This window comes from Aulonocara stuartgranti, assembly GCF_965226115.1.
Source record: "Aulonocara stuartgranti genome assembly, chromosome: 6".
Taxonomy (NCBI): domain Eukaryota; kingdom Metazoa; phylum Chordata; class Actinopteri; order Cichliformes; family Cichlidae; genus Aulonocara; species Aulonocara stuartgranti.
The window spans coordinates 31,234,061-31,260,431 of NC_138944.1; the positions used below are offsets into that span (position 1 = coordinate 31,234,061).

The 26,371-nt window shown below is 41.8% G+C and overlaps 1 protein-coding gene and 1 long non-coding RNA gene across 4 annotated transcripts; both read left to right on the top strand.

The window, feature by feature from the left end:
* The first annotated feature begins 2,843 nt into the window (after window positions 1–2,843).
* Window positions 2,844–9,127, top strand: LOC309709006 (uncharacterized protein). Of its 2 annotated transcripts, none has more exons than XM_082537429.1 (3): window positions 2,844–3,502; window positions 3,913–5,304; window positions 7,294–9,127. In XM_082537429.1, exons 2-3 carry the CDS (start codon window positions 4,430–4,432, stop codon window positions 8,285–8,287), a joined length of 1,869 nt encoding a protein of 622 aa, XP_082393555.1. In that variant the 5' UTR covers window positions 2,844–3,502; window positions 3,913–4,429; the 3' UTR covers window positions 8,288–9,127. The 2 variants fall into 2 exon arrangements, with proteins under 2 accessions (XP_082393555.1, XP_082393554.1); XM_082537428.1 differs by having other exon boundaries at window positions 2,844–3,484.
* A 702-nt stretch (window positions 9,128–9,829) lies between these two features.
* On the top strand, window positions 9,830–26,006 carry LOC309708217. 2 transcript variants are annotated; one of them, XR_014277210.1, is made up of 5 exons: window positions 9,830–10,015; window positions 23,581–23,724; window positions 24,330–24,509; window positions 25,618–25,851; window positions 25,932–26,006. It is a non-coding gene; the product is annotated as an uncharacterized lncRNA (long non-coding RNA). The 2 variants fall into 2 exon arrangements; XR_014277211.1 differs by lacking the exons at window positions 25,618–25,851; window positions 25,932–26,006 and having other exon boundaries at window positions 24,330–25,242.
* Window positions 26,007–26,371: the final 365 nt, after the last annotated feature.

Here is a 26,371-nt window from a genome sequence, read left to right on the forward strand (position 1 = left end):
TAGGCCAATTATGGATCTTCGGATCCACATTATGTCAGCAGCTCCACCGCGAACTATGTTAAAAATAAACACGGCTCCCGCGTCACAGATGACAGCTTACAGTCCTGCGTAAAGATGAAAGTGACTTCACTGTGCGCAGAGGTTCAGGAGCAGAAGTCCCATTGTAAACATATCACGGCAGACCTGACGATGTTTCCATGAACACGCTTTTCGGCATCTCTTTATTGACCACTTTTCACACACGGTTGCTGTGCGCATACAGCCGGCTGTAGCTTTTCAGCTCACAGCCCGACAACACAACAGCAAAGAGAGCACAGACTTTAAGGCGGCGAGGCGTGATTGCGGGTGCAGCTCAGGTGCGTACGCCTCCCCTGCAGCGGCGCTGCAGACCAAGCCCCGCCACACACATTTACCATGTAAAATAAATATAAGTAAATAAATAAATATTTATGCAGAATTTTGCGAATATTTATTTTTCATTTTTTTAGCAGCATAGTGCTTTTTTCCAATTGATTTTTTTAAAAGTCAGGTCAAGGCTCCAAAAGTCCAAAGGCGATATAAGGCTGGCGGCTCTCAACGGTTTTTCTTTGCTACATGGATCATTTTAGTTCAGCTGGGTGTCTTTCCTTTTATTATATTTCTTTAAGAGTTCAAAATGTGTTCATTACATAAATAAAATGTAACTTTCTCTGTAGCACTTCATGGATTTCATGAGCAACACACTTTAGTTGTTCACACAAAGCATAAAGGTAGAAAAAACAATATATACAGTGTTATCTTCATTTTAGATGTCCCAGTGTTTTCTTTTTCGTGGAAACTGGGTCCAAATGGCTCTTTGGGTGTTAAAGGTTGCTGACCCCTGGTATAGGGCCTGAAATGCAGACGCACTTGGTGGCCAACAGAGGGCAAAACCTCTGGTTTCAAAAGAAAAGTAAGACAAGTCAGAAAGTTGCCCTGCTGCTGACGTGATTTATCACCTCAGTAAGCACTCTTCTGATGACTTTATGGTATCTTTCAAGTCTTATTTAATGCAGCACAACATTAAGTTTATAATTTATTGTCCCACTCAGAGAGAAACAAACAATAAAAAACACTATATGTTTGGGATTGGCTCCCTTATGTCTGACAAATCGCTGCTGTGCAAGCCAACGGGTGATGCAATGGCACAGCAGCATGTTTTTTATGCTGTCTATATTTGAAAAAAGCATGAAATTGTGGGCGACCGTGGCTCAGGGGGGTTGGGAAGTGCATTTGTAACCGGAAGGTCGCCGGTTCGATCCCTGGGCTCTCTGTCCTGGTCATTGTGTCCTTGGGCAAGACACTTCACCCTACCGCCTACTGGAGGAGATTCCAGGAAGTTGGCAGTTACTCTAGGAGAGCTGGACAGGCTGTAGAAGGTCCTTAACTCATCAGCTGGACACATGGAACAGCTTGAGCACAGCCAGAGTTTCAAAAGGACCTCTAGCAGGTGTAACAGTTTCTGACCAAATATTAAGAAACAGACTTTATGAGTTCAGCATGACCAGCGCTACGTCAGTGATGGTCTGGGGAGGCATATCCATGGAGGGACGCACAGACCTCTACAGGCTAGGCCAGGGGTGGGCAATCTCAGTTCATGAGGGCCGGTGTCCCTGCAGGTTTCAGATGTGTCCTCGAACCAACACAGCTGATTTAAATGGCTAAATTAGCTCCTCAACATGTCCTGAAGTTCTCCAGAGGCCTGGTAACGAACTAATCATGTGATTCAGGTGTGTTGACCCAAGGTGAGATCTAAAACCTGCAGGGACACCGGCCCTCGTGGACTGAGATTGCCCACCCCTGGGCTAGGCAACAGCCTCATTTGGTGAAACTATCAGGCAGTTCCTGGAGGATGAAGGAATTGATACCATTGACTGGCCCCCATGCTCACCTCACCTAAATCCACCTCTGGGACATTATGTTCTTGTCTATCTGTTGCAATCTGTTTGTACCTTGGACTATCCAGGAGCTCCGGGAGTGATGTCCTGGCCCACATCTGGCAGGAGATCCCCCAGGACACCATGCACCTTGTCATTTGGAGTACGCCCCGATGTTGTCAAGCATGCATAAAACCACGCGGGGACCATACAAACTACTGAGTACTATTTTGAGTTGTTGCAATGAAATTTGGATTAAATAGACTAGTCAGCAGCGTGGTTTGAATTCAGCCCTCTGTAGGGTGATCATTTTCATTTCCATCAAACGATGTGGCGACTTACTGAGATCTGATGTGTTTTGAACATCTTCCTTTAATCTTTTAGCGGTGTCTTTGAGTTGCTCTTTTTTATGAATTCCATGTACAATAATTATTGGTTTTGGTTTCTTCAGTGATGCTATGAAAGGTAGCTGGGTAATAATAAGGGAATAATAACGAAAAGACCGTAAACAAGTAGCTATATCCTGTGTTTTGGTTAGTACTCCATTTATGTTGATTGAACATAACCGTGAACTCCTTCAGTTTCAGGCGCTGTTCTTAAACAAAAACATTTGATGTTTCTTTGATCATACAATACGCTTCTAATTGAATCAGAAGTGACCAACACACAGGATAATTTTCAGTATCCATATAGCTACAAGCTCTGCCTGCTGCATGTATATTCTCAAACACGGGTGCTGGGGAACTGGGCTAACATCTGCTTTGCCAGTATTTGATTTTATCCCTGTAGCAGGCAATAAATCTGACCCTGCCATTTATCATTAACCCGTTTGTTTCCAGGGGAACGTGGTTACTATAGCTGGGCAGATTACGGATATATATAGGATCTAAACACTGAGCTTTTTCACTCATTCAGTCAAAATCCGTAGCTGCTGCCAGAGCGATGGCAGAACTGTAAGCTACAAGTCACTAAGCCATTTGGCTCCTGTAATCAATCAGAAGACAGAATTGAGTTTACCTCTGTTTGTGTGTGTCAAGAGAAGAGGCAAATGTCAATTTTATGGGTTGTAACTGAAACACAGAGTGCCCTCACTTTAGCACACAGGAGCCTGTGGAGTGAAGTGAGACACTTTTTGATTGATTATAGGGTTTCATAAGTGCCATAGGTGCAGTGTGATTGAGTACGAGGCGGTGTATGCGTGTGTATGTGTGTGTGTGTGTGTGTGTGTGTCGGGCAGCAGCTGCTCGCTCCCTGACTCTTTATCCCTTCCTCTCACATATTCAGTCCTGCAGTGGCGGATGGGCTCGGTGCTCCCGCCTGCAGGAGCGCAGACATCTGAGCTCGTTAGTGCTAAAGAAAAGCTGACGGAAACACAAAGAGCTCTCCAAACAACAAAGCACGCTGTCGCTTTGGGACTGAAAGAGGGATTTTACAGCGCACATACCAGTTGTCAGCGATCCAGGAGCAACTTTGCTACTGTCTTTTTTTTTTTTTTTTGCGTGCGCGTGTGTGTGTTGCAGATCTTCAGTATCTGGCTGCCTCTTTAACATCCTCAGGCTTTCAGCATCAAGATGATCCGCATATGCACAGTCAGTAAAACTCTCTGGGTCAGCTCTTTGTATTTATATTGTCATTATTTTACAAACTGCTATCTCATTTTTCCACCTTTTAACTATTTATGGTTTTTGTATGTCTTTTAACAGAAGTGGTTGCTTTGATTTCTAGGTGACGTGGTTATGTGGACTCTGTCTTTGTTCATAGCCCTAGATGATTTTTTTGTCTAGGGGCACTTTAGGAAAGTAAAAAACTAACATTATTATTTTTTCTTATTCTTAATGAGGTTGTTGTAACTAAAAACAAATGACTGCAAATATTGACATACTTACTTAGGTCATTAAATGCGTGTCAGTGGTTTTCTGTCCAGGAATGTGTGATTTGCTGTTGCCAGTTCTGCGTAGCTGTTAATACAGCTACAGGTGAAAACAGCCTCTGATATCTGCCCGGTTTCTCTAAACAGATGGGACTGCATCACTATGACGGACTACAGGTGCGAGGAGGACGAGAGCGTGAGGCAGACGGGGGGTGGTTTGTATGAGTTTTCCCTTCCTTGAAGGTGAAAAAGACTGTTAATGTCTGGTGGTGGATTATCAGGTTCAGACAGCCACTCCCTCGAGGAACGAATGTACCACACGTTACATAAGAACTGCACTGGGACCAGTGTTGAACAGCGTCATGACTCCAGCTGACTCATAGGATGTGGCATAAGATGGGAAACCAAGGTTTTCATCTCTCTAAAGAGATTTTTGTCCACGCGCTTCAGAAGGACCTGCAGAACTCAAGGCAAGACTGTGGAACCTGATGTGACGTTTTTGATGAGGATTTCTCTCCTTTTTGGATTTTAATAATGTATGTTTTTGGCTTGTTCTTTTTCGTCTGTCAGAATGGATTTTAACATGGACCAAGGTAAACCCACCCAGTAAGCCATCCAGCTGAGAGATTTCCATATTTCTCTACTGCTTCCACTGGGAAACAGCATGGATCCTTCCCGTGACCAGCTGTCGGACTGGAGCTCAGTTGAGCCCACCTTCACCACACAGTTGCAGCACGACAGCGCTCAGCAAAAACTCAACCACAGCTACAGCTTCCACAGCGCTCTAAATCTGCCCGCCACCTTCATCCCCCCGACTGGCTCTCTTCATCAGCCTCTGCCCTCTAAGCTGCCCACCGCTGTTGTTCCGTACTCCTCCCTCATCGCCTTCCCTTTCTTGTCCACCACCTCCTCCTCAGCCATCAGGCAAACATCATATTCCTCTTTCGATTTATCCTTCACCAACTTTTCCTCGAATGATTTGGCAGACCTGGAGAGCATGCTGCTCTGGACCCTCCACGAGCCCAGCACCATTGCTTTGACTGTAATGTACAGCCTGTCATTCATTTTGGGATTCGTTGGCAATTTGATGTCCCTTCGAGTCCTCACCAGCCGGCGCAGTCGGCAGCTAGCTGGCGTGAGTGCTACACGCAGTCTCCTAGTAAACTTGGCGGTGTGCGACCTGGCTGTGGTGTGCGTGTGCATGCCCATCACCTTGGGAAGCCAGATCTACACCGCCTGGGTGTACGGTGACCTCTTGTGTCGAGCGGTGCCCTTCACGCAGGCTGTCTCGGTCTCGGCCAGCGTGTTAACGCTGACGGTGATCAGCGTCAACCGTTACTACAGCGTTCGATCGCCGCTCCGAGCTCGTACCATGTTCACCCGCCGCCGGATCTTGGCAACTGTTGCTGTGGTGTGGACGGTGTCCTCGATGATGTGCGCTCCCATCGCAGTGATGAACCGGCGTCGAGAGATCAGCTTTGAGACTTTCACCATCTTGGTCTGTCAGGAGGAGTGGCCTCAGCATCGTCTCAAACAGGGGTAAGTAATCAGCATGCAGATCGTAGCAGAGTCCAATGACCTAGTTTGTATTACAAGATTAAGTTCAGTTCAGCCGTGAACGACACAAATGGAAATGCAGTCTGAGGTTCCTGACACAAACCCTCAGCCCTGAGTGCTGTTGGGCTACGCTTTTGTTGGATGTCCACCGCTTGTGGGGTTTTTTAACCCTCCAGCTCTGCTGCCAGGAATGAATGTTTAATTGAGCTCATCAGATTGGAGGAGGCATCACAGATGGCTCCTATTGGCTGTTCAGACTAGCTTTGTGAGTAATTTGTAATTTGAGGCAAAACAGTTTCTACACCCATGCTTGTTGTTAAAGGTTGCTATCCCTTGCCAGGAGTCCTATATTTATATGCAGGGAGCCACTTATCATGCAGAGGTGTCTGAAGAGTCAAATTGACAATTTCAACATGCTCGAAAGAGTCCAACTTCTTTTCTTCTTCTTCTTTGTTTTGTTTCCATTAATCATAGGTTGCCGAGTAGCTCAAAATGACTTCTGTTGTGTGCACTCTCCACTAGGGCTGTTCGATATAACGATATATATCGGATGACGATATAAAAACATCTAATGTTTCATTTTACGCTATTGTTTGTTTCGTGGTGTCAAAATAAACCGTTTACAGCAATATTTTTTCATCGTTTTGATGGTCACTGTAGTGGCTATATTAATTTCTTAAAGTTCTCTCTTTCTCTTATACTTAATATAACCACACTACGGACGGACAAGCGCCTGTTTTTATGCGTTGTGGTTAGCAACAACGACGGTAAAACCATCGCGTGTCCGCTTGTTTATGTTCCACATAAACCTTTCACAATAAAGCTCAAGATCCTGTTGAGACTTTTCAAAATAAACTGAATCACGTGAAAGAGTATGCAGAGTATTTACGGATGAGAAGTTAAAAAAAAAGCCGCCAGGTGCTAAAAAATAAACCTTAGACTCAAATGTTAGAACAGGGTTTTCCCCGCAGCACGCCGTGTAATAAATACTCACAAAGAAAACTTATGTCTAAAAATGTATCGTTTCATGCATCGGTTAAAACACTCGACTCCAGCTACATGACCTGCAGCTGGAAACACTTCACGCAAGTCGAGCTGCCAGAATTTACAGAAAATGTTACATTTTTGTGATTTATATCGTTATCGGACGATAGAATTCTTATATCGGGATATGAGATTTTGGTCATATCGCACAGCCCTACTCTCCACTTTCATTTTAGCTTTGTAGCCATTGTGGCGACATTCATTGTCTGTGAATCCATTTAGCAGAGGTGATGATTATCTAACAATACCATTAACACTTTTCAGTTCTAAGACAATAATGCTGGTTTTAATCCTGCAATATTTATCCTTGTCCAACGTCTGTGAAAACAGGAATAAGTTGAACAGTTTTGAGAACAATCCTCTGTTTTCCTGACAGAGGATTGTGATCGTGGCTCAAGAGTTGGGCGTTTGTCTTGTAATCGGAAGGTTGCCGGTTCGAGCCCCGGCTCCGACAGTCTCGGTCGTTGTGTCCTTGGGCAAGACACTTCACCCATTGCCTACTGGTGGTGGTCAGAGGGCCCGGTGGCGCCAGTGTCCGGCAGCCTCGCCTCTGTCAGTGCGCCCCAGGGTGGCTGTGGCTACACCAGTGGCTTGCCATCACCAGTGTGTGAATGGGTGGATGACTGTGTATAGTGTAAAGCGCTTTGGGGTCCTTAGGACCAAGTAAAGCGCTATATAAATACAGGCCATTTACCATCTATACTTGCACTGCAATAGATATAACTTTGAAATGTTGCTGCAATAAAAATATATCTTTCTCAATAGCTCCATTTGGAGGGTGCCAATGCGATACAAAATGTGAATGTTAGAATTCCACCACATAAACTGCACATAAAACTGCTGCTATGTATTTTAGGGTTTCAGAAAAGATTGAAATTACCATCTCATTGTTAATGTTTTCACTTCTTCACTTCACTTCCTCTGCAGATACAACGTGCTGCTGTTTGTGATGCTCTACTGTTTGCCAGTGACCTTTAACCTCACCATAGGATTCCTCACGGGCAGGCGGCTATGGGGAGGAAAGAAATCCACTTTCGCTGATCTCGATCCCCGAAGCCAAGCTCTTCACACCTCACGCCTTAAGATGCGTCAGAAGATTGCCAAGATGGTGGTGTGTCTAGTGCTTCTATTTGCAGTGTCCTGGCTGCCACTCTACTTGGCCGACCTTTGGATTGACTGCGAGCAAAGGCCATCGTCTTGGCTCCTGCAGACAAGACCGTTTGCCCAGTGGCTAGGCCTGACAAACTCCAGCCTTAATCCGATCTGCTACTGTTTCATCGGAGACCTGTACCGCTCAGCAAAGGTCATAAGGACACGATACTACCAAAAGGTTGCCGCTCTTTTCAACTCCTCATCATTCTCCAGCTCAGTTACAGTGGTGCCTCCTGCAGCAGGGATAACTGACAGCAAAGTGTCGTCTGCTGAGCGCCGCCCTATCGCTGCTGCAGTGGCGGCGTCTGCATCCATGGTTACAATACCGAGGCTCTTGAACTTGGCGAGAGTCCAGGGCCTGGGGCAGAAGGTCAGAGACAGTTCAGACAGCCGAGCGGGCTCCGACCACAGCATCTCAGACTGGTGTCGGTCCAGTCCCAGCGTGTGCGACAGCTCCTTGTTACCCTGCCAGCTCCACGGCCTCCAGCACACCATACAAAAAGCAGACTTCCTGCCAACACGGAGACACTCTCTAAATGAGAAAGCTGGACCGTTACCTTTAGGAATCAGTCCTGTGGAAATAGACGTGCTACCTCCGAGGAGGCATTCGGGGGATAGAGTGTATAGTATGTCAGCTGATAAGAGAGACATCATTACTTTGGGCAAAGCTGCTTTCTGTTATGCTGGGCAGCACAGGAGCAAAACACCACAAACCTACTCTCTGGTTGGGGACACGGAGGATGAAACAACGGATATGACCAGCCTATGAAAACTGCAGTTTATCTGATGTATTGCTTCCTTTTCTCCTGCAGGCAGTATAAACACGCACACCGCTCCCAAGTTAAAGTTTGCAGTTAACATTGTATAATAATCCATGGCAAGAGTCAGTCGTTGCTTTTAGGATAAAGTGACCTGCTCTGTACTCTCTCCTTCTTTTCATGTGTAGAAGCCTCTCCGTGTCATCTGGAGCACATGGGACCCAAGAGTTGAATTTGCAACAATAAGTTCTTTTATTTTTTTAAAGCATGTGGAGGCAGGAGCAATGGACTGATCAACGTAAGGCAACAGCCAGAGATTTATTTAGCCCGGGGTGAGAAAACTGGTTATCATTAAGAAGGATAAATTATGGAGCGTGCCATTACATGCAAGTGATATCATAGTTACAACAGCTTCTATCATTTGCATAAGACAATAACGCAGCAGGAGGTAAAGTGTCATGTGTCTCTGCTTTTCTTTGTTTTTGCTAATGGCTTTGATTGTATTTTGTGCTCACGGGTCATGTGGGAACAAACTGTATTATACACAGACTGTCTGCGAGAGTTTCTGACAGGTCTTCACTGAATAATGTTGCCATTAATGTCTGTTTTGCAATGTTAAATCAAGTCGAGAAAGATTTCAGGAAGGAGGAGCCACATACATTAAAGCTCTTTTTATCTAATTCAGCGTGAATCTTGGGAAGTATTATTAAACATGAACTTTTGCAAAGGGCATTGCTCTGCACACGTTTTTGCTTCATGCATTTACATAACTAAGTTGGCTGTAACCAAAGAATGGCTTTTATGTGAATATAATATAAATGTAATATAACACTGAATAAAACAGCTCTTCATTTTCTGGAGCCTTAAAAGGATGGACTGACCGGAAAGTGCAAGAAAAAAATTATGCCCGTGAACCTCCATGTGTACTGAACAATAGAGCTGTTTTTAACCCTTTAAGACCTACCATAGAACCAAGTCCGCCAGAGCTTATATTATATTTTTACATGCTGTGGAGCCATTTTTGGGAGCATTTCAAGTTGCTATACATCAATACAACCATTATAGCCCAGATTTTAATAATATGTATTCATTAAGTGCATAGTAATTACATAAATTGCAAAAAAGTGCAATAAACTACAAAAAAATTGAAAATCGTTTTTGATTTTTTGACATATATTTGTAGTTAGAGAAATTTAAGAGTCTTATCCCTCAAAACTGTAAATACAAAAAAGTTGCACAAAATAGTTTCCCATCACAGGAAAATTATTTTGAGTGTCTTCATAGTTTTATTTTTGAAATACACCAATTTTTATACACTGCAGGAAAAACGAAAATAAATATTATACTGCAAATTTGCAAAAAAGCAGCATATGCATCAAAATAAACTATTTCCAGCAGTGCAATATGAGTCCTAAGCATCCCAGAAACGACACAGAAAGTCATAAAGTCAAAGATAACTTTTAAAAAGAGCAGTATAGGCCCTGAGGCCCTGATCGCAAAAAAGACTACATTTCCGCGAAAATGACGTCACTTTCGGTTTCGGGCAGGTAATGGCGGAAATGCAAAAGTTCGCGCTGACGTCTATTCCAACGTAGGAAGTGTTTTGAACAGCTGATCAGATCGGTAAAGCGTGTTTCTGGAATATTATGTTTTTGTTCCTGCAAGCGCTTTTTATGCAGTTTTTGCAAAGCTTTATGTGGAAGGAAACCGTGACCTAGGACAAGCTGATGGCATCAGATGTAAGTACAACTCCTCCGGTTTCATATGCAAAAAAATTTTTTGCGCTAGCTTACGTGGTTGCAGTGCTACTGGGATTTAAAAATAGTTACGCATAACAGAGCGTTCCCGCTCCGATCGGCTCTAAAGGGTTAAGGAATGTAGACTGAGAAGGTGAATCTGTATACAGTAAATTCCCACCATTAAGGAAAGTAAGGAGGCAGTCCCTAGTAAAAATACAAAACAAAACAAAAAAACTACTTAATTTTATTTTCTTGTGAGCTGAACAATAAAGAAGTAAAAAAGTAGAGAATTACTAAGGTTGTGTAAAAGGAAGAATTCTCAGTAGCCCAGATTTGTAACAACAGCTAAATTATTCACGGCTTTTAAATAAATAACTTTGTTAAGCTTTTCAGTTGTGTAAAGGTAGCGTCAAAAATACGTTTAAGCTTTGAGCAAGATGAAGCTATGTGCTCTATTGGACGATTAATGTCATTTGCACAAAAGTGAATATTTGCCAGGACCGGGTTTACATTCGACGTCCACTTTGTTAGGTACACTGCTCTGGTACCATGTTGGTACTTTTACTATCAGAGCTGCCTAAATTCTTTGTGGCACATATTCAATAAGCTCCGGAAAACATTCCTCAGAGATTTTGGTCCATGATGGCATGATAGCGTCACACAGTTGCTGCATATTTGTCACATCCATGATGAGAACCTCCCATTCTATCACATCCCAGTGGGGTTCTATCGGATTGAAATCTGGTGACTGTGGAGGCTGTTTGAGTTCAGTGTGGTTGCTCTCATGTTCAGGAAGATGGGTACACTGCGGTCCTAAAGTGAAGGGATGGACATGGTAGTGACACAATACAAGCTATGGTGTTTAAACAGGCTCAGTTGGTACTAAAGGGACCAACGTGGGCCACGAAAATCTCCTAAAGCCTTATAATAACAGCAGCCTGAACCATTGATACAGTTGTCGTCATTCACATTCATCACAGACATGAATGTCATGGTAATGTTCAGCTTTTAATACTTTCTTTGAATTTTTCTTTTTCCAAGGAGAAATACTCGTTCAGCATACACCTTTGATGACTTAAAAAAAAAAGAAAAATTGATGTCTATAGAGGAAGTTGGCATAAATTTAAGCTGATGACGCTGTTTAGGTTCATTCACCAAATTCTGCCTTGATCCCGTCTATGTTGGAAATCAGCTGTGATCCCTCATCTGCTTATTACTTTTTTAAATTCCTGAATCCATAAAGAGCAGTGAAGCTGAGAGCAGCACAGCCTGTACACAAAGAAAACACATCTACTGGAGCTAACAACACACATTATTAACATCATTTATTTTTAAGTGATTCTTTCTCCCACATGCTTCCCTCTCACTTCTCACTTTTAGCCTCTGTGGGTAAAAAAAAGGTTCGATGAATAAAAATATTTCCAGGGGGAGCAGAACATCACTAACAAGTATTAGTGCTGCTGAAGTAAAATTGGATTGGTGCTGAGAATATTAAGGGTATGCAAAAAGCATTTTAATTGCTCAGACGTGGGAGTTTGTTGTTCATCAGGCCCCGCGTATTTATTTTTCAGTGAATTTCAAACGGTAGAATAAAAATGCCACCCTACGGCCAGAAGTGGCTACTGAGATTAGAACAGGTGTTTGAAATTTAAAAGGGGAATCAGAAGAAATAGTTGGAGTTTAGCATTATTCAACATTTAAAATGCCACCATCTAGTTTTGGGATCGCTCCATTCTTATCGATTGTGTAATTTTGTTAAAAGCAGCCAGTCTCCTGCTGCAACTGAGACACAGGTTTCTGCAGTTTTTCATGCATGAAGCTACGCTGAAGATTTCCAGGGAACATGAGATACGCTGTGCATAGAGCAGAAAATGAAAACCTCAAAACAGAGTGACAGATTTAAACCTCTTGTAACTCTTCAGGTTCATTTGATATTTCTGTGAAGGTTCTCAGTCATCCAGGTCATTGTAGTCTAAAGAGCTTGGAAAGAAAAGCGTCTGGATTTCTTTAAGTTTCTTTAAAGATGTTTCACCTCTCATCCGAGAAGATTCTTCAGCTTCTTCCCGAAACCTTGGCTCATTGTGACCCGCACGTGTTTTCACACTTTGTCTTGTGTGATTAGGTAGAGGATCAATAGAGGGTCCATGACCCTCTTGAGGTCACTCCCACAGGGCTTAAAATCTCGGAGTCTCCACCAATTGCTCTTAGAACTGAAGAAGCTTCTCAGACGAGAGGTGAAACGTCTTCAAGGAAACTTAAAGAAGTCCAGATGCTTTTCTTTTCAAGCTCCTTAGACTTCATCTGATATTCCAAAATTCCACAATGTTAAAGGGTAAGTTCATCTGATTCACAAAACTAATAATTTACTTTCTTTCTAAGCATGAGGATTATTGTGGGTTAATTCAGGAAGTCTGCACAGATAGCCCTGAGTAGATCAGTTTTGCTTTAGCACCGAACAGGCCTACAGTCAGCATTTTTACAGTTTTTTAAACGAGGTGGGAAAAAAACTCAATTAAAAAAATTGAGTCGTGGCAGGTATTTTAAAATGTAGATTAATTAAACCAAAACTAACTGCATATTTACAGATCACTTCTATTTCTCTCTTAAAAACAGACCAAAAAATGTGTTTGCAATTGTGGAGAGCTGTCACTTGAGAAAATGATTCTTGTTATTGTAACACGAATCATTAGTTTTATACCCTAACTTCGTGTTTAAGCAGTGGGTACCTTGTTGAATAAAGAAACGAACTCCAAAAAAGCTTTAAAAGTTCATGAAACAGAAACATGCGCACAGAAGCACACAGCAAAATCAAATCTACCCCAAGGCTGCTTCCAGTTGTGTGTAAGACAGAGGTGGTGAATAGCATGAACTCCTTTGACATCAAGCTGCTAATCACACTCTTGTCCTCACAGCGAAGGCGAAGTGGTAGAACACTCAAGGCATCAGACTGCATTGAAACCGTCCTATTTATGTCTTCGGCTTAGGTTGCGTGTACCTTAGAAAATCTTAATGCCATTATGCTGTGACAGCGTCTTTCATCTCCCCCTCTCTCTTTGCTTTCATCTACCTCTCTCACTCTCTCTCTCTGTTAATGGAGGGCATGTATAGTAAACTACGTGCGTTTAGTCTTTCATTTAAAAGAAAAAAAGGAAGCGAAAGAGTTTGTGCATGGTCACCTGTAAGACACATGGGTGCACATATTTCACAGAACTGCAGCACTTCTTCTCAGAACAACTTTAGTTTGAGGATTGTTTAAACTATCTTCAGCTAACAGGGACATGATAAGTGTGTGTGTGGTTAAGTGTGTGGGTGGGCGAGGGGGTTAAATACACAGATAAAAGTTCCAGGATCCCTCTTCAGTGTTCTCTCGTCCCCTCAGGCTTGATTAATTCTTAATGCATTTCAAACTATCAGAAGGACTTGTTCTTTTATCAAATGAATGACAAAGATGTTGATGGAAGGAGCCATTCAGGGACAGTCTCATCATAAATGTAAATGCACTCCGCTGCACAACTGATGACCCCTAATTTTACTTGTCAATCGCACCCAAAAAGTTCTTTATACAATTATTTTTACCCTTAAACCACTTTGGTGAATGTTTATGTTAAAGTAGCTTTGTTGCTGTCTGCTAACTCCATCTGTTAAGTTCCAACTTTAACTTCTGCAACTATAAACTGAAACACAAACAAGGTACGGTGACACTCAGCCACATTGCTCCATAATACTATGAGTGGTGAAAAACTCCAGTGCATCTTTAACAAGTTATACACCTCATGAGTTATTAACTGAGGTTTCTGTTGCACAAAAGGACCAAGAGCGTGATAGTAAAGTGTAAAATGCAGGACCAGGAAGACCAGACTGAGTCTAAACACCACCCAGGAGCCAGAGCCTGATCTTCAGCAGCTAACTGAGGAGGAGCAGTCATTACCTGCACCTGTTTCTGCAGTAGAATCACTCTGAAGTCTCTTAAACACTAGAACAAAGACTCTCTGTGTCCTCATGGGATTTGTGGTCATGTGTGAGACTGTAGCCTTAGGTGTTTAACCTGTAATTATGTGACAGTGCATTTCAGGATATGTTGCTCGGTAATGTAAATCTAATGTAACAATTTCCTTATAGTACCATGTTATCCCAGTATAGAGCTTCATGAAGGTTTACTTGTGGTCCTTTTCCAAAAGTAGTACAAAAAACCGAATACCTCCCGTTCATTTTCGCTGAAGGACTCTCGCTGTTGTTGTTAGGTAGGTTTAAACAGAGTTTTGCACACCACTTGAAATAGAAATGAGTGACTGAGCCCATCATAGGAAGCTCAGGACCCTCCCTAAAACCAATGCAAACTTTGGATATTGCCACGACTGTAATTTAAAGTTTGTCAGCCTTTGGGGGCTCAAGCAGTTTCCTGTCTTGCCTGTTGGCAAGCAGCACATCTGATCAGGCCCCTCATCTGTGAAACCAGCTGCCAGTTTGGGTTCAGGAGACAGAAATCCTCTCTATATTTAAGATCAGGCTTCAAACTTTCCTTTTCCTTTTCCTTGAAGTTTATAATTATTTCTGGACCAAGTGACCTGGATCTGAGGGAGAACTTCCCATGATGCACTGGCTGTTCTTCTCTATTCTCCTGTTTTCACTCCTGAAACATTTACTGGCTGATATTTCATGCCATTTACATCTGTGCTCTAATTCTTTTCTCTTCTATCTCCTCCTCTCTGCTCATCCAGTCACATTAGAAGGCTATCCCTCCCTGAGCTGACTCCATTGGAAGTCTCTTCCTGTTTAAGTGTTTAAGGGGGGGCTCGTCCTTCCCACTGTTGCCAAGTGATTGTTCATAAGGGATCATCTCATTCACTCTAATAATTTAGGGCCTTTAGCCTTACAATATAAAATGCATTGAGACAACTGTTGTGAAATGGTACTATGTAAATACATTTGGATTCAAACTGATGCAAGTCACAGGCCATGGCTTTTACGGGCATCAAATAATCAGAATCAGAATACTTTATTAATCCCTAAGGAAATTATGTAGACATGAAAGGGCATAGTGTGTCTATCGTCAAAACAGCAAATACAAGAATTTATTTTGGATTAATTCTCTTTTTTTCCTCAAACAGCTTTTCAGAGACCGGAAACATGTGAAAAATACATGGCCAGGAGCCCTGAAGCTGCTCCAGAAGTTTATAAAGTTTGAGAGCGATTTCCATAAATCAGGAAACATATTTTGCCATCACCAGTCCTAAAGTACTCTCTTAAATACCAATTACACACTAATTTTCAACCATTTGCTCCATCACACAATTTCAGTAAACATGCTGTGCACTTCCCTCCAAACTGTTATGGTGCTATATTTCTCATAGTGTCCGTAAAATAGGCGCATACTTAACAGCCAAAATACTTGTATGTAAAATCCCAGATAGAATTGCGGGGTCCTCAGTTTCATGGCAGGTCTCTCCCTTGCGAATCGTCATCTGATTCCTAAAGCTGACGAGGATGTGATGGGCACTTACGCACTCAGTTTGAATCGACATTTTCAGACATCCCGAGGACTCACAATGAGGCACTTCAGCTCATCATTGCTTCATTTTTATTTTTTTTCAGTTGTCTGCCCTGTTCGGTCCTCTCAGATCTCTTCTCCATCTCCGCTTGCTTGTTTATGTTTTCTCTTTGACTTTTTTCTGCCTCTTCCTACCTCTCTTCCTCACCTTCTGTTCTTGTTACTTCCTTTCTGCTTGCGTCATTGCTGTACCAGTGTTAGAAGTCATGCTAACAATAGCCCGCTTCTCTTTATTTTTCCTCCTTCATCACCATCCTCATATTCCCTTTTTTGGCAGTAAGAGAAGGGCCATTTAACACAACATAGCCGGAGGGATGTGCTGCACACGAAAGACACAGGAATAGTAAACTCCAACTGCTGTGAAATAATAAGCATAATGGCGAGGCTCTTGTTAAAAACAGCTTACAAATTGCATAGCCCCAAATTTCCCTCTTTTTTCATTGATGAGCTTGTTTACAAAGACTACATCCAACTGCTAAATTATCGATAAACCTTTACAGCCATTAGGGGAAAATTAAACTTTGCTAGAGCAATAAAACTGTTGCTTCAGTTAATTCTTAAAAAAACATTTTATAAGGTTGCACGCATCTGTCCATCTGTCCGACTACAGGGTTGCAGGCTGAAGAATTTCCTGCACAGATGTGCTCTGCAATCCTTTTTATTTGGAGGAAGATTATTGTTTCCATCTGTTCTGGTATATACAAAGCAGGAATGGCAGCAGTAAGACCCCTGTACAGAACAGAGAAGGCCTCAGTGGCAGCAGACTTAGAGTTAGAGACAGGGGTGGGGAATGGGTTGCAAATTGGCTTGCACAGATGCAGTTTCAAGACTGTGATGAAAGAGCAATTCAGGACACAGTAGACTGAATTATTTTAATAAAAAGCAAGCTTTGCAAAGTCCAAGTGTGAAATTGTCATCATTCACAGGTTTCACCCAAAAAACAAACTCAAAATCTAAAGTCTGTGAACGAGCCAAACAAGCCGAAGAAGTTCAAGAGCACACAGAGGGAAAATAAGGAGAGGACACAACAAGATGAGTAAATGCACATTCAGAAGAAAACAATATTTCCTAACTTAAGCTTCACGTCACTACTGAGTATCTCTACAGCCTGTCAAAGAAAGAGTGGATGAGCTGGTTCTTAAATATAAGGCAGGAGACTCAGCCAGGGGCTTTTTGAGAGAGCTGCCCTCGGGCAAACTCAGGGAAACATGGACTCGCCCACCCGGGAGCATCAAGAAAGTAGGAGGGAGAGCAAGGATACTGCTGGGACCGTGTAAGAAATAAAAGTAAAAATCCAGAAACTGGAGTAAAAGAAATACAAGGCATCCGACAACACATGAAGCATAAATATAAGGCAGATTGGAGGAAACAAAGAACTATATATACACAGAATGCAGATCTGACAACAGGACTGCACGTTTGTTAAATGTGTAAACCACTAGACTATTAAATCACCATAAAGAACTTTAAAGATATAACAGCAAAATGCTGTAGAAAACCAGAAAACTATTATTACTTCCTCATCAGAAGTGCACATAGCATGCCAAGAACTATAATAACTCAAGTTAATACAATATTACTCGCGCACTCGCGGTGCTGATGTGTATTCCTAACATTACAGCTGCACATTAGAGCTCTGAAACTCTAAATTGTATACACTTAAATTTTAAGTATTACTCAGTGTGTTCTTGTGTGACACTCAGCCTAATAAAGGAGGTGTAGAAGTCGCTTTAATTTGTCACCAGATCAAAGTGAAATTCATTTTGTTGACTACTAGGTCAGAAAGGCTCCAGAACAGCCCGCATCACATGGCTGACGCAGAGTTCAGTGTTACAGCTACGCATGAGTCAAGCTGTTCAAAGTCAAGGATGGATTAAGCTGTCCTCTTGACCTGTTTGTTCCTTGTGACACATTAAGCTCACAAGAAATAAACAGAATGTTCTGGCAAGACTCAAAGGACGCTACTAGACGTTCAGCCGTAATAACACAGGTGTAACAACTCTGTGATGGGCCCCGGGGCTGGTACTTTTTTGGACCCCTACCCCCATGTTGTACCACAACAAACACAGGGCCTCGCTTTCTCTTTCTCTCACATCTTTTGATCTTTTGAGAAACATTTATTTAAACTTATTTTATGACCTCACATCGTCTTCCACTGAGGCAGATACAGATTTAGCCTTGCCAGAGTAACATGAAGATAAGTAGTGACAATGTTTCAGTGCTTAACAAAACCAGAAACTACTCTCTCTATCTTTCAGCCCTTGCAGCAAGCAAAGTTATTGACAGTACTGCTCAAATCCTAAGTCCAGGTGTTATCCGGTCGTTAAGTCTGACGTCACTAGCCGTGTCTGGGCCTAAACTCCGCTGCAGGTCTATATATCAAACGATCACTATGGCATTACTGAGAGTTGAAAAGTCTTTCATCTTTAATAAAATGATCAGCGTTCTGCTCTACCAGGTGTAACAATTGAGTTTAACATCCAGGCATCCATGAAAACGGAATTTATGACATTTAAGCTTAATTTATAACAGTATTTATAACAGTATGTTTGCACTGAAGCACCGCAGCAATTTCCTAATGTTGTAAACCCGCTCAACATTTGGCAATAAAACCCTTTCTGATTCTGATTAACGGAGTTAGAAGTTAGCAGGGAGTTAGCTCGCTAGCTTCTATCTAAATACAATATAGCATGTCCTGACTGCGGGGTTTTGGAAACAAATTAAAACGTACAGCTCTGCTATCACTTCCAGCATAAATGAAGACAGAAAACTAAACAGCAGTGACGTTTGTAGGGTTACTGAAGTTTGGCTAGCTGGTATATAATGATGTGCTACGTGACCGCTAGCGACACAGCTATGTTAACATAATATAAACAAGCTAACTTTTTTTCCACTCGATAAAAGTTAACGTGAGTGTTCTCGGTGGTCAGGAACAAATGTAATCGCATGGCAGGATGCTGTAAAAGGACCAAACTTCAGCCAGGAGAACAACTGAGATAATCCATCCACAATATGAGGTTAGTCATTCATATACTGCTGCATGGGCTGGGCTGTAGTTACATCCTAAGGTTTTAAAAACTGAGCTTAAATAAATGATTAGTGGTAATAAAAGCCGAGGGAGGTCAACAGTGATCACTGACTGTTTTAGTAGACTGTTTAAATAGAAGAAAATACAAAACATTAAACATGTTAACAACACAAAAGCCATATTAAACGCAGACTACTTTAGGCGCGGAAGTAGGATTCGTCACGTCATCACTTAACGACCGGATAGCTACTCTGCGCTCTTCACTCCTTCCTGTTTTGAGCACCACTTTTTTGCTCTGGTTTGCTGAACATAATTTAAAATGCCACTGAGACAACAAACTGCCCTTTAAGACACACTCCCAGAAAAAAAGGTGCCTAGTGGACATCAACATCTTCAGATATTCTGCAAAAATAAGAGCAGAGAGAGAGAAAGGTCGTGAAATATAAGTAATAAATTTCGAAGCATGCCCCTCTGCTATCAAAAACTGTTCAGAAAAGGTGCCCGTTTTAATCAGTGGAGTGTAAAATGACTGAATAAATGTTTGCACCAAAAATTAAATTCATAAGGAAAATGATTTCATAAAAAAAGAAGGCTTTGGTTCGCAAGATAGAACCATGACTTTAACAAATGATGAAACTTATTAAGTGTCCAGCTTTAGTTTAACCCTATAATGGCCATTTTATCATATTTGATACATGAGTTTCTGAGACCTCTATCTCATCAACATGGTCAATACTTGCCATAATTTCAAAATGTTATGGACAGAACTCTTTTTTTGTCTAAAAATAACATTGTTGTTAACAACAAGTTGTATCAAATGTATCAAATGCGATACAAAAATATATATATTAAACATATAATAAAAACATATCGAACACAACATGATATTTTTTTGATTTTGTTATTAGGGTTAATAAACATCTCATTACCAAAAAATCTGAATTTTCTGGCTATTTTTTGATGGGTTGGGTCTTACGGGGTTAAATTAAATACATATGTGTTGTATAATGTGGAGTGAAGGTCTAGTTTGATAGTGATGTTGGCTCAGTCTTTTCCCCCTTCTGGGACCTGGATCTGGGACCTGGAATTTAAGACATATTCAGACACTTTCATAGTTCATGTTTGAGGTATGTTTATTTAAGGTGCAATACAATAACTGAAAACATTGTTGGGGTATCTACAGTCTATAGGTAATCAGTAACAACTATGAAGACCAATAAAATTTGAAATTAACATTAAGAAATGCTGCACTTTGTCATGAGTCATGACTGAAACATTGGTTTCCCCACTACATGAGCTGCCTGCATATTCATTGCTCTGTCTATGTGCCAAGGAGCCGAGTCTCTCAGGGACTTCCTTCCCTCATCACTTTGTTTCTTTTGCTACTCATACTGAGGAGAAAAAAAGGCCTATTTTTCATCTTTTTTTTTAAAAAACTGGTGGTGTTGCCACGGTGGATTCCATTCCTATACGCATCATTTTCATTTATAACCATAAAATACCTCAACATGTGTCTGCTCAGCACAGCTGTGTCATGTGATCACAGGACAACAACACAGAGCAGGAAGAAGGCAACAGCTTGCATTTTTGTTAGAATTCAAACAAAGGTAGCAAGACACAACATTTCAATGAGCCATCATTAAATAGCTTTAATAATCATGACCAACAAACCAAGTATGAGAAAAATAGACCCCTCCAGTTTTCTTCAGTGCACTCAAGTGAAGTAAACAGGAAAGATTTCAGCAATATAGCATAAAAAAACAAAAAAACAAAAACCATTTTATGAAGTTTCATGGTAATTCACCTCCTTTTCATTTTGTAGAACTGCAGCAGGTTCTTCTTCTTCTTTCAGCTGATCTTTTTAGAGCACCTCAGTGGATCATCTGCCTCCATCTCACCCTCTTCCTAGTCACCTACTCGTCCTCAGTCACACCAACCTGCCATATGACCTCCTTTGTTATAAACGTCCACCATGAACCTTCTCTGCGGTCTTCCTTGTCTCCTCCTGCCTGGCAGCTCCATCTTTAACATCCTTTATCCAACATATCCACTCTCCTTCGTCTGCATATGTCCAACCCATCTCAGCCTTGCCTCTCTGACTTCGTCTCCAAACCTCTCAGCCTGAGTTGTCCCTCTGATGTAATCATATCTAATCCTATCCATCTTCATCACTCCCTATTAGGGCTGCCACGATTAGTCGACCAGTCACGATTACGTCGACTATCAAAATCGTCGACGACTAATTTAATAGTCGACGCATCGTTTGAAGCTTTGTAAGATCACAAAAGACGCAGGAATAAGTAGTAGGATTTAAGAGTGTAATAACGGACTGAAACAGAAGATGGCAGCACTGCATGTACAAGGATGCCAGCTGCCGTTAAACCCCGAAGAAGAAGCTGTGTCCCATAATTCATAGCGCGGCCCAGAACAGTTGTCAACAATGGCGGCAGCTGGTTAGTTTTAACTGCTGCTGGTGGAATAGGCTGTACGTTTTACGTCCAGTGGATGCATGATCTGATTAGTCGACTAATCGCAAAAATAATCGGTGACTAGTCGACTATCGAAATAATCGTTTGTGGCAGCCCTACTCCCTATTAAGTCTTTAACGTCTTCAGCTCTGCCATCTTTTCTCACTTCCATGTCTCCAAACCACTTCCTGTTCACTCATGAAGTTCCGACCTTCTTTTTTTCATAACCCTGAAAATATATATTTTTCTAATTTTGTATTCTTTACTTTTCTGTGAATATGCATGCTCCGTCTGCCTGTCCCTTTGCTTCTGGAACACTTGAACTTCCCCAATGAGGACCAATAAAGGACATTTTTATTCTCTTCTTCTATTCTAAACACACACATTTCAGTGCTGGGCTTTGTTATTCAAGGCTCAGCAGCAGTGCACACTCAGTTGCCCAGGGTTAGTAGATATGGACTACTGTCAATCATACATTGGCTGTATTGCTTTCTTTTATTTAAGTTGTTTATGTGTGCTAAGAAAACAAAAAATCTCCACATTCACTCTCACACAAGGGCAAATGTTGTTGTGATATTGATTTGCTGCTCTGGAAAAAGCAACTCTGAAACAGAAGCACAGATACTGAGAGAGACGAGGCATCAGATTTAAAGGGAACTTCATCAAACCTCGAGTGACTCAGCTGGGCGATAATCCTGACAGGATGGTGCAGAGGTCTCAGGAGACAAGAACAAACTGGGAAACACAACTTAATACTTTGTCAACAAATAAATATAAAAAGTCACATAAAATCCAGTTCTGGCTTCCATCATCCAAATTATTGGCAAAACAAACAAACAAAAAAAAACAGTGTTAATTAGGCACGACAAGAAATCGACATGCAGGTGGTCATTGTTCTGCCAAATGTAATTCAGCCAAACAAACAGACAGATTAGGCTGCTAAATGTAGGATGCTAATGTATGTCTGGCACAGCCTTGCGTGTGTCTATGCGTGTGTGGGGGGGGTTTTCTCTCTTAATGACACAGGCCTGTCATTTACAAAATGAGAGAATCTGTTGCAGCTTTGGATTGGCAGAGAGACTCTAAAATTAGATTGGATTGTAGTGTCAGACTCACTTAAGGTGTTGGGGTCTGAGTACGCTGCTGAACTGAACCATTCATTTATGAATCTCATGATTAAAAGCCTGAGATGCCTTAGGAGAAACAAAAACAGTTTCAGTGTTACACATCAGCATGTCCACGTTCAGTCAGTCGACTGCTGTGATTAGTGAAATGCTACTAAAGTTAATCAAAGAAACCTGTCAACATCGCTCCACTTAACCACAAAAATAACACAAGTACACGCTCATATCATACCACAAACAAACAAATCCCTTTAAAATGTATATTCCTTGTTACTTAATGGAATGTTAAATCTGTATTCACACAGGAAGTAATTCACTCATTAAGCAGCATTTTGAATCTTTGTTAGTGGGCATTCAGGCTCTGGTTTGGATTGATTTGCATGTCATTGATTGACACAAGTATTTGATGTTCAAGCCAAACCCTTGTTGGGTTTGCACACATCTCAAGAGGGATCCTAGCCTTCTCCTCTTTATGGAAACTTTCTAAATCCTGTAGGTTTCTTGAAGATTCAGCTCACTGCACAAACGTTTGAGGTCTGGACAGTAGCTAGCTATGAACATGATCCACCAGCTTTTTTACAACATTTTGCATGGAGCTCCAGGGCCATTGATGGTCATTTTATATTTCTTCCATTTCAGAATTATCGTACCAGCAGTCGTCACCAATACTAACCTTCCTGCTGGTGACCTGGAGCCCATTCCCCCTTGTTCAGGTTTACATTCTTGTCCCTGATGTTCTTTGACAGCTCTGTGGTTTTGCCCATAGTGGAGGAGACACTGAAATTGAAGAAACTGATTCTGTGGATACATGTGCTTCACACATATAATGAGTTGGTCACACAGTCAGTCTGTGGGAGGCAGAATTCTAGCCGGGTTGCTTGGGATCAAATACTTGAAATGTGAAGCAGTTTATAACTTTTGTGTAAAGTGTTTTTTTCTGGTGGACATTCTGTCCCTTTCCATTAAAATTAAGATACCATAAAAATAACAGTTCATTTCTTTCTAAGTGAGCAAACCACACAACAGTATAAAGATCAAATCATTATTTCCCCCACTGTACCAAGAGAAGAACAGAAAACAAACAGAGGCTGGTGGAGCGTTCCCCTCTCCCAGCAATAATAATTTGTAACACACCACAATAATTTGTAATAATTGCCCTTGCCTTCTGCCTACCTACATCGCAGCACTGTAATCACATTCTGTCATTGACAGAAGTGCAGGGACATTTCTTCAACCATTCGAATTGGATTTCAGCCTTTTGTGTTTCCTCTAAAACCAAACGAGTCCTTGGTTGTTTCAGCTTCCCCGGAGGCTGACCTACTCCCACACTCACTGACAGTGCTATTACTTACATAATATGGCACTCTGAATGAAAGGTGTATTTTGTTTTTGTGCAGCTGATGAATGGAGACAGGACCTTTGCAGTGAGTGTAAACTGCTACTTTGATCTTTGAAGCCTCACAAATTGGAGTCACCGCAATCTAAAAATAAGTTGTCCTGACTGTGACATCTCTACAGTATGTTTACAACTGTAGTGACAGGTAAATCTGCACTGTAATTATCATCTCTGCTTCACGCATGCAAGCTTTGACATACTAACTGCTTTGTCACTGAAATGCACACCCACACACACACACACACACACACACACACACGCGCGCACACGCACACGCACGCACGCACACACACGCACACACACGCACACATAGCACCTGAGGCTAAATATTCATGACTTCATTTTCACTTTGATTCCCTTCATCCAAAGCTGAGATGTGCTTCACACTGTAACAGAGGCCGCAGTCAACATTTACACTGTTTTTGCTGTCCCTTATTTATTGCCAGGACGAGCACACCTGAGCCCCGAGTGGGCTTTTCAAGTGTAAAATGACTACCGACAGTGTACTAAACAAACTTGTGTAAAGAGTGTGTCAGTAAGAGTAGTCAGCGAAGAAAACCTGACCGTCACGCACACATACATGCACAGATTCACCCGGTCAGAAATGAAGCTCAAAATTCACTTCTTGTTATTCTCAAGCTGTTTCTCATCTTCCCCAAATGCTACGAGTGTGCATTCGCATGTCTCTGCACGTTATGTTTATGCTTGTTTCTATTAAGGTCTAAGCTCTAATTTTCTCTCTTTTTAAAGTGTTTCCTTGTTGGACTTATTGTTGCATGAAGTGAAGAGAGGCCGTCCCCAGATGAGGCTCTGTTGGCACACTGGCGTGTGTCGCCTTCATCATCGATTTCCACTGCGCAGTATCCAAGTTAAGTAAAGCAGGAACCACCAGACTGTGCGCCTTGGCACCAAAATAAAGAAGACAACCTGGTAAGGCCTGCTCTGTAATGGTGATATGGTCAATTCCCATAATAAGTTAATGGAGAGTAATGAGCTCCAGAAATAGCTATTTCCTGTTTTTCAACTGCAAAGTGAGCAATGAATATTTTCCCACAGGGGTAATTTGGTGGCTTTGCTTTCCTTGTAAAAATCCTTCGAAATCAGATTTAAGAAAGAAAATGGTGCCTTAGATTAGCATATATTACCAAGAGGTATACTGCAGGGTGGTGTTTTCATTTGTGCTGTCTCGTTCAGTAAATGGAGCTCACTTGCACATTACGACAAGAAACAAAGGCCACGTTTTGAAGAGACGTTTGATCAATGAAGGGTGGATGTCAAAGGAAGGCACAACTATGCAATTTACGCATGCATTTTCCTGGTATGCACGACGGGATCAGCCTGATCATGAAAATTTCAAGCAGGCTCCCCATTACTTGTAAGAAAATATCCTTTGATGTTCATTGGCCAGAAACGAGCTCTGCGAAGCAATTTTTGTTTGCCTTTCAACTGAGAAGATGAAACGTTAAATGCAAACACTGCGGTGGTTTTAGTGCTAAGTGTGACTCATACATTGTTTATATTCAGGGAAAGTACTATGAGGTCGAACATGGTATAAGCTGCGTTTACCAGTGCACGGTCTGTTGTGTTGCTGTAGTCATATATTCAGTTCAGTGAGAAGTTAAACCACTTTATAGTATATTAAAGTGATGTGAATTATCTCTAGTTACCATGTTTCTACACATTAAAGTGATTGACAACCTTTCCACTCTGTGAAAAAGGTTTTGTGTTATATTGAGATTGGCTAAAACAGTATTAGAAATCACATCTAAATTATAGTCTAATGTTATATATAACATATATATTATGTTGTGTGCAAACTTACAAATATATAATTCATAGTTACTGCTGTGAGAAAAACAACCAGAAACATCCTTGTATGACATGTACCTGAAACTGCAGGTAGAAATCACATCTAAAATATGATGTTATGTTAAATAATACATGTTGTGTGCAATCTTACAAATATATATTTAATTCATAGTTACTGCTATAAAACACAAGGTGGAAAGGGGAATTATGAATATGTGTTGTTTTGCAGTTTGTTCAATGATAATAAGGTACAAAAAATGGGGAAATAATAGAAGTCTGATCCCCTATGTGTCATATGCTGTGGGAGTGTCTGGTCGGGCGTGGTCCAGGTTCCTCTCATTCGTCCCTGGGGGTGGAGTTGGCCAGCTCATCACCTGTTGTCAATCTCCGGGGCTCCACCTAGAGGGTTTTTAAGCCGGCACGGCCTGCCACTCCTCGCCAGTTCGTCCTGCTACCATCTGTGGTAAACTCGCCCTCCTCTGAGCTCTGACTCTGTATATCTGGACCATGGGTTAATGTGTTTTTGTTTCCTGTATTCTTCAGATTCACCACCCGTCGCACTCATCAGTAGTGCTGGTTTGGTCTCCATTCTGTTCTTCCGTCTGCTCTGAACCCGAGGATTACTCCACTTCTCCTCAGCCTGCCCTTCAGTCCGTATTCTCCACCTCCTTGGAATCTGGACCGGACTCTCCACACTCTTGACCCTCTCTGGAATACTCCCACAGCAGCCCTTTCCCCGCCTAATAACTAGGGTCTCCAAGTAAGCCCAAGACTATCCACTGGCACTCCGTACCTCTGTCCCTTACTCGTTTTTTTCCATTCAGTAACATCTCTCTCCTGTGTTTACAGAAGTTCCCGTTAGAGTTCTCCCCGTGCTCTACGCCGGTCTCTCCGCCCACGGATTTCCCTTAGTTTCTGCGTATGGTTTCTGTTAAACCCAGTTCTGTTCACGTTTTGTTCTTTTCAATAAATTATACACAGTT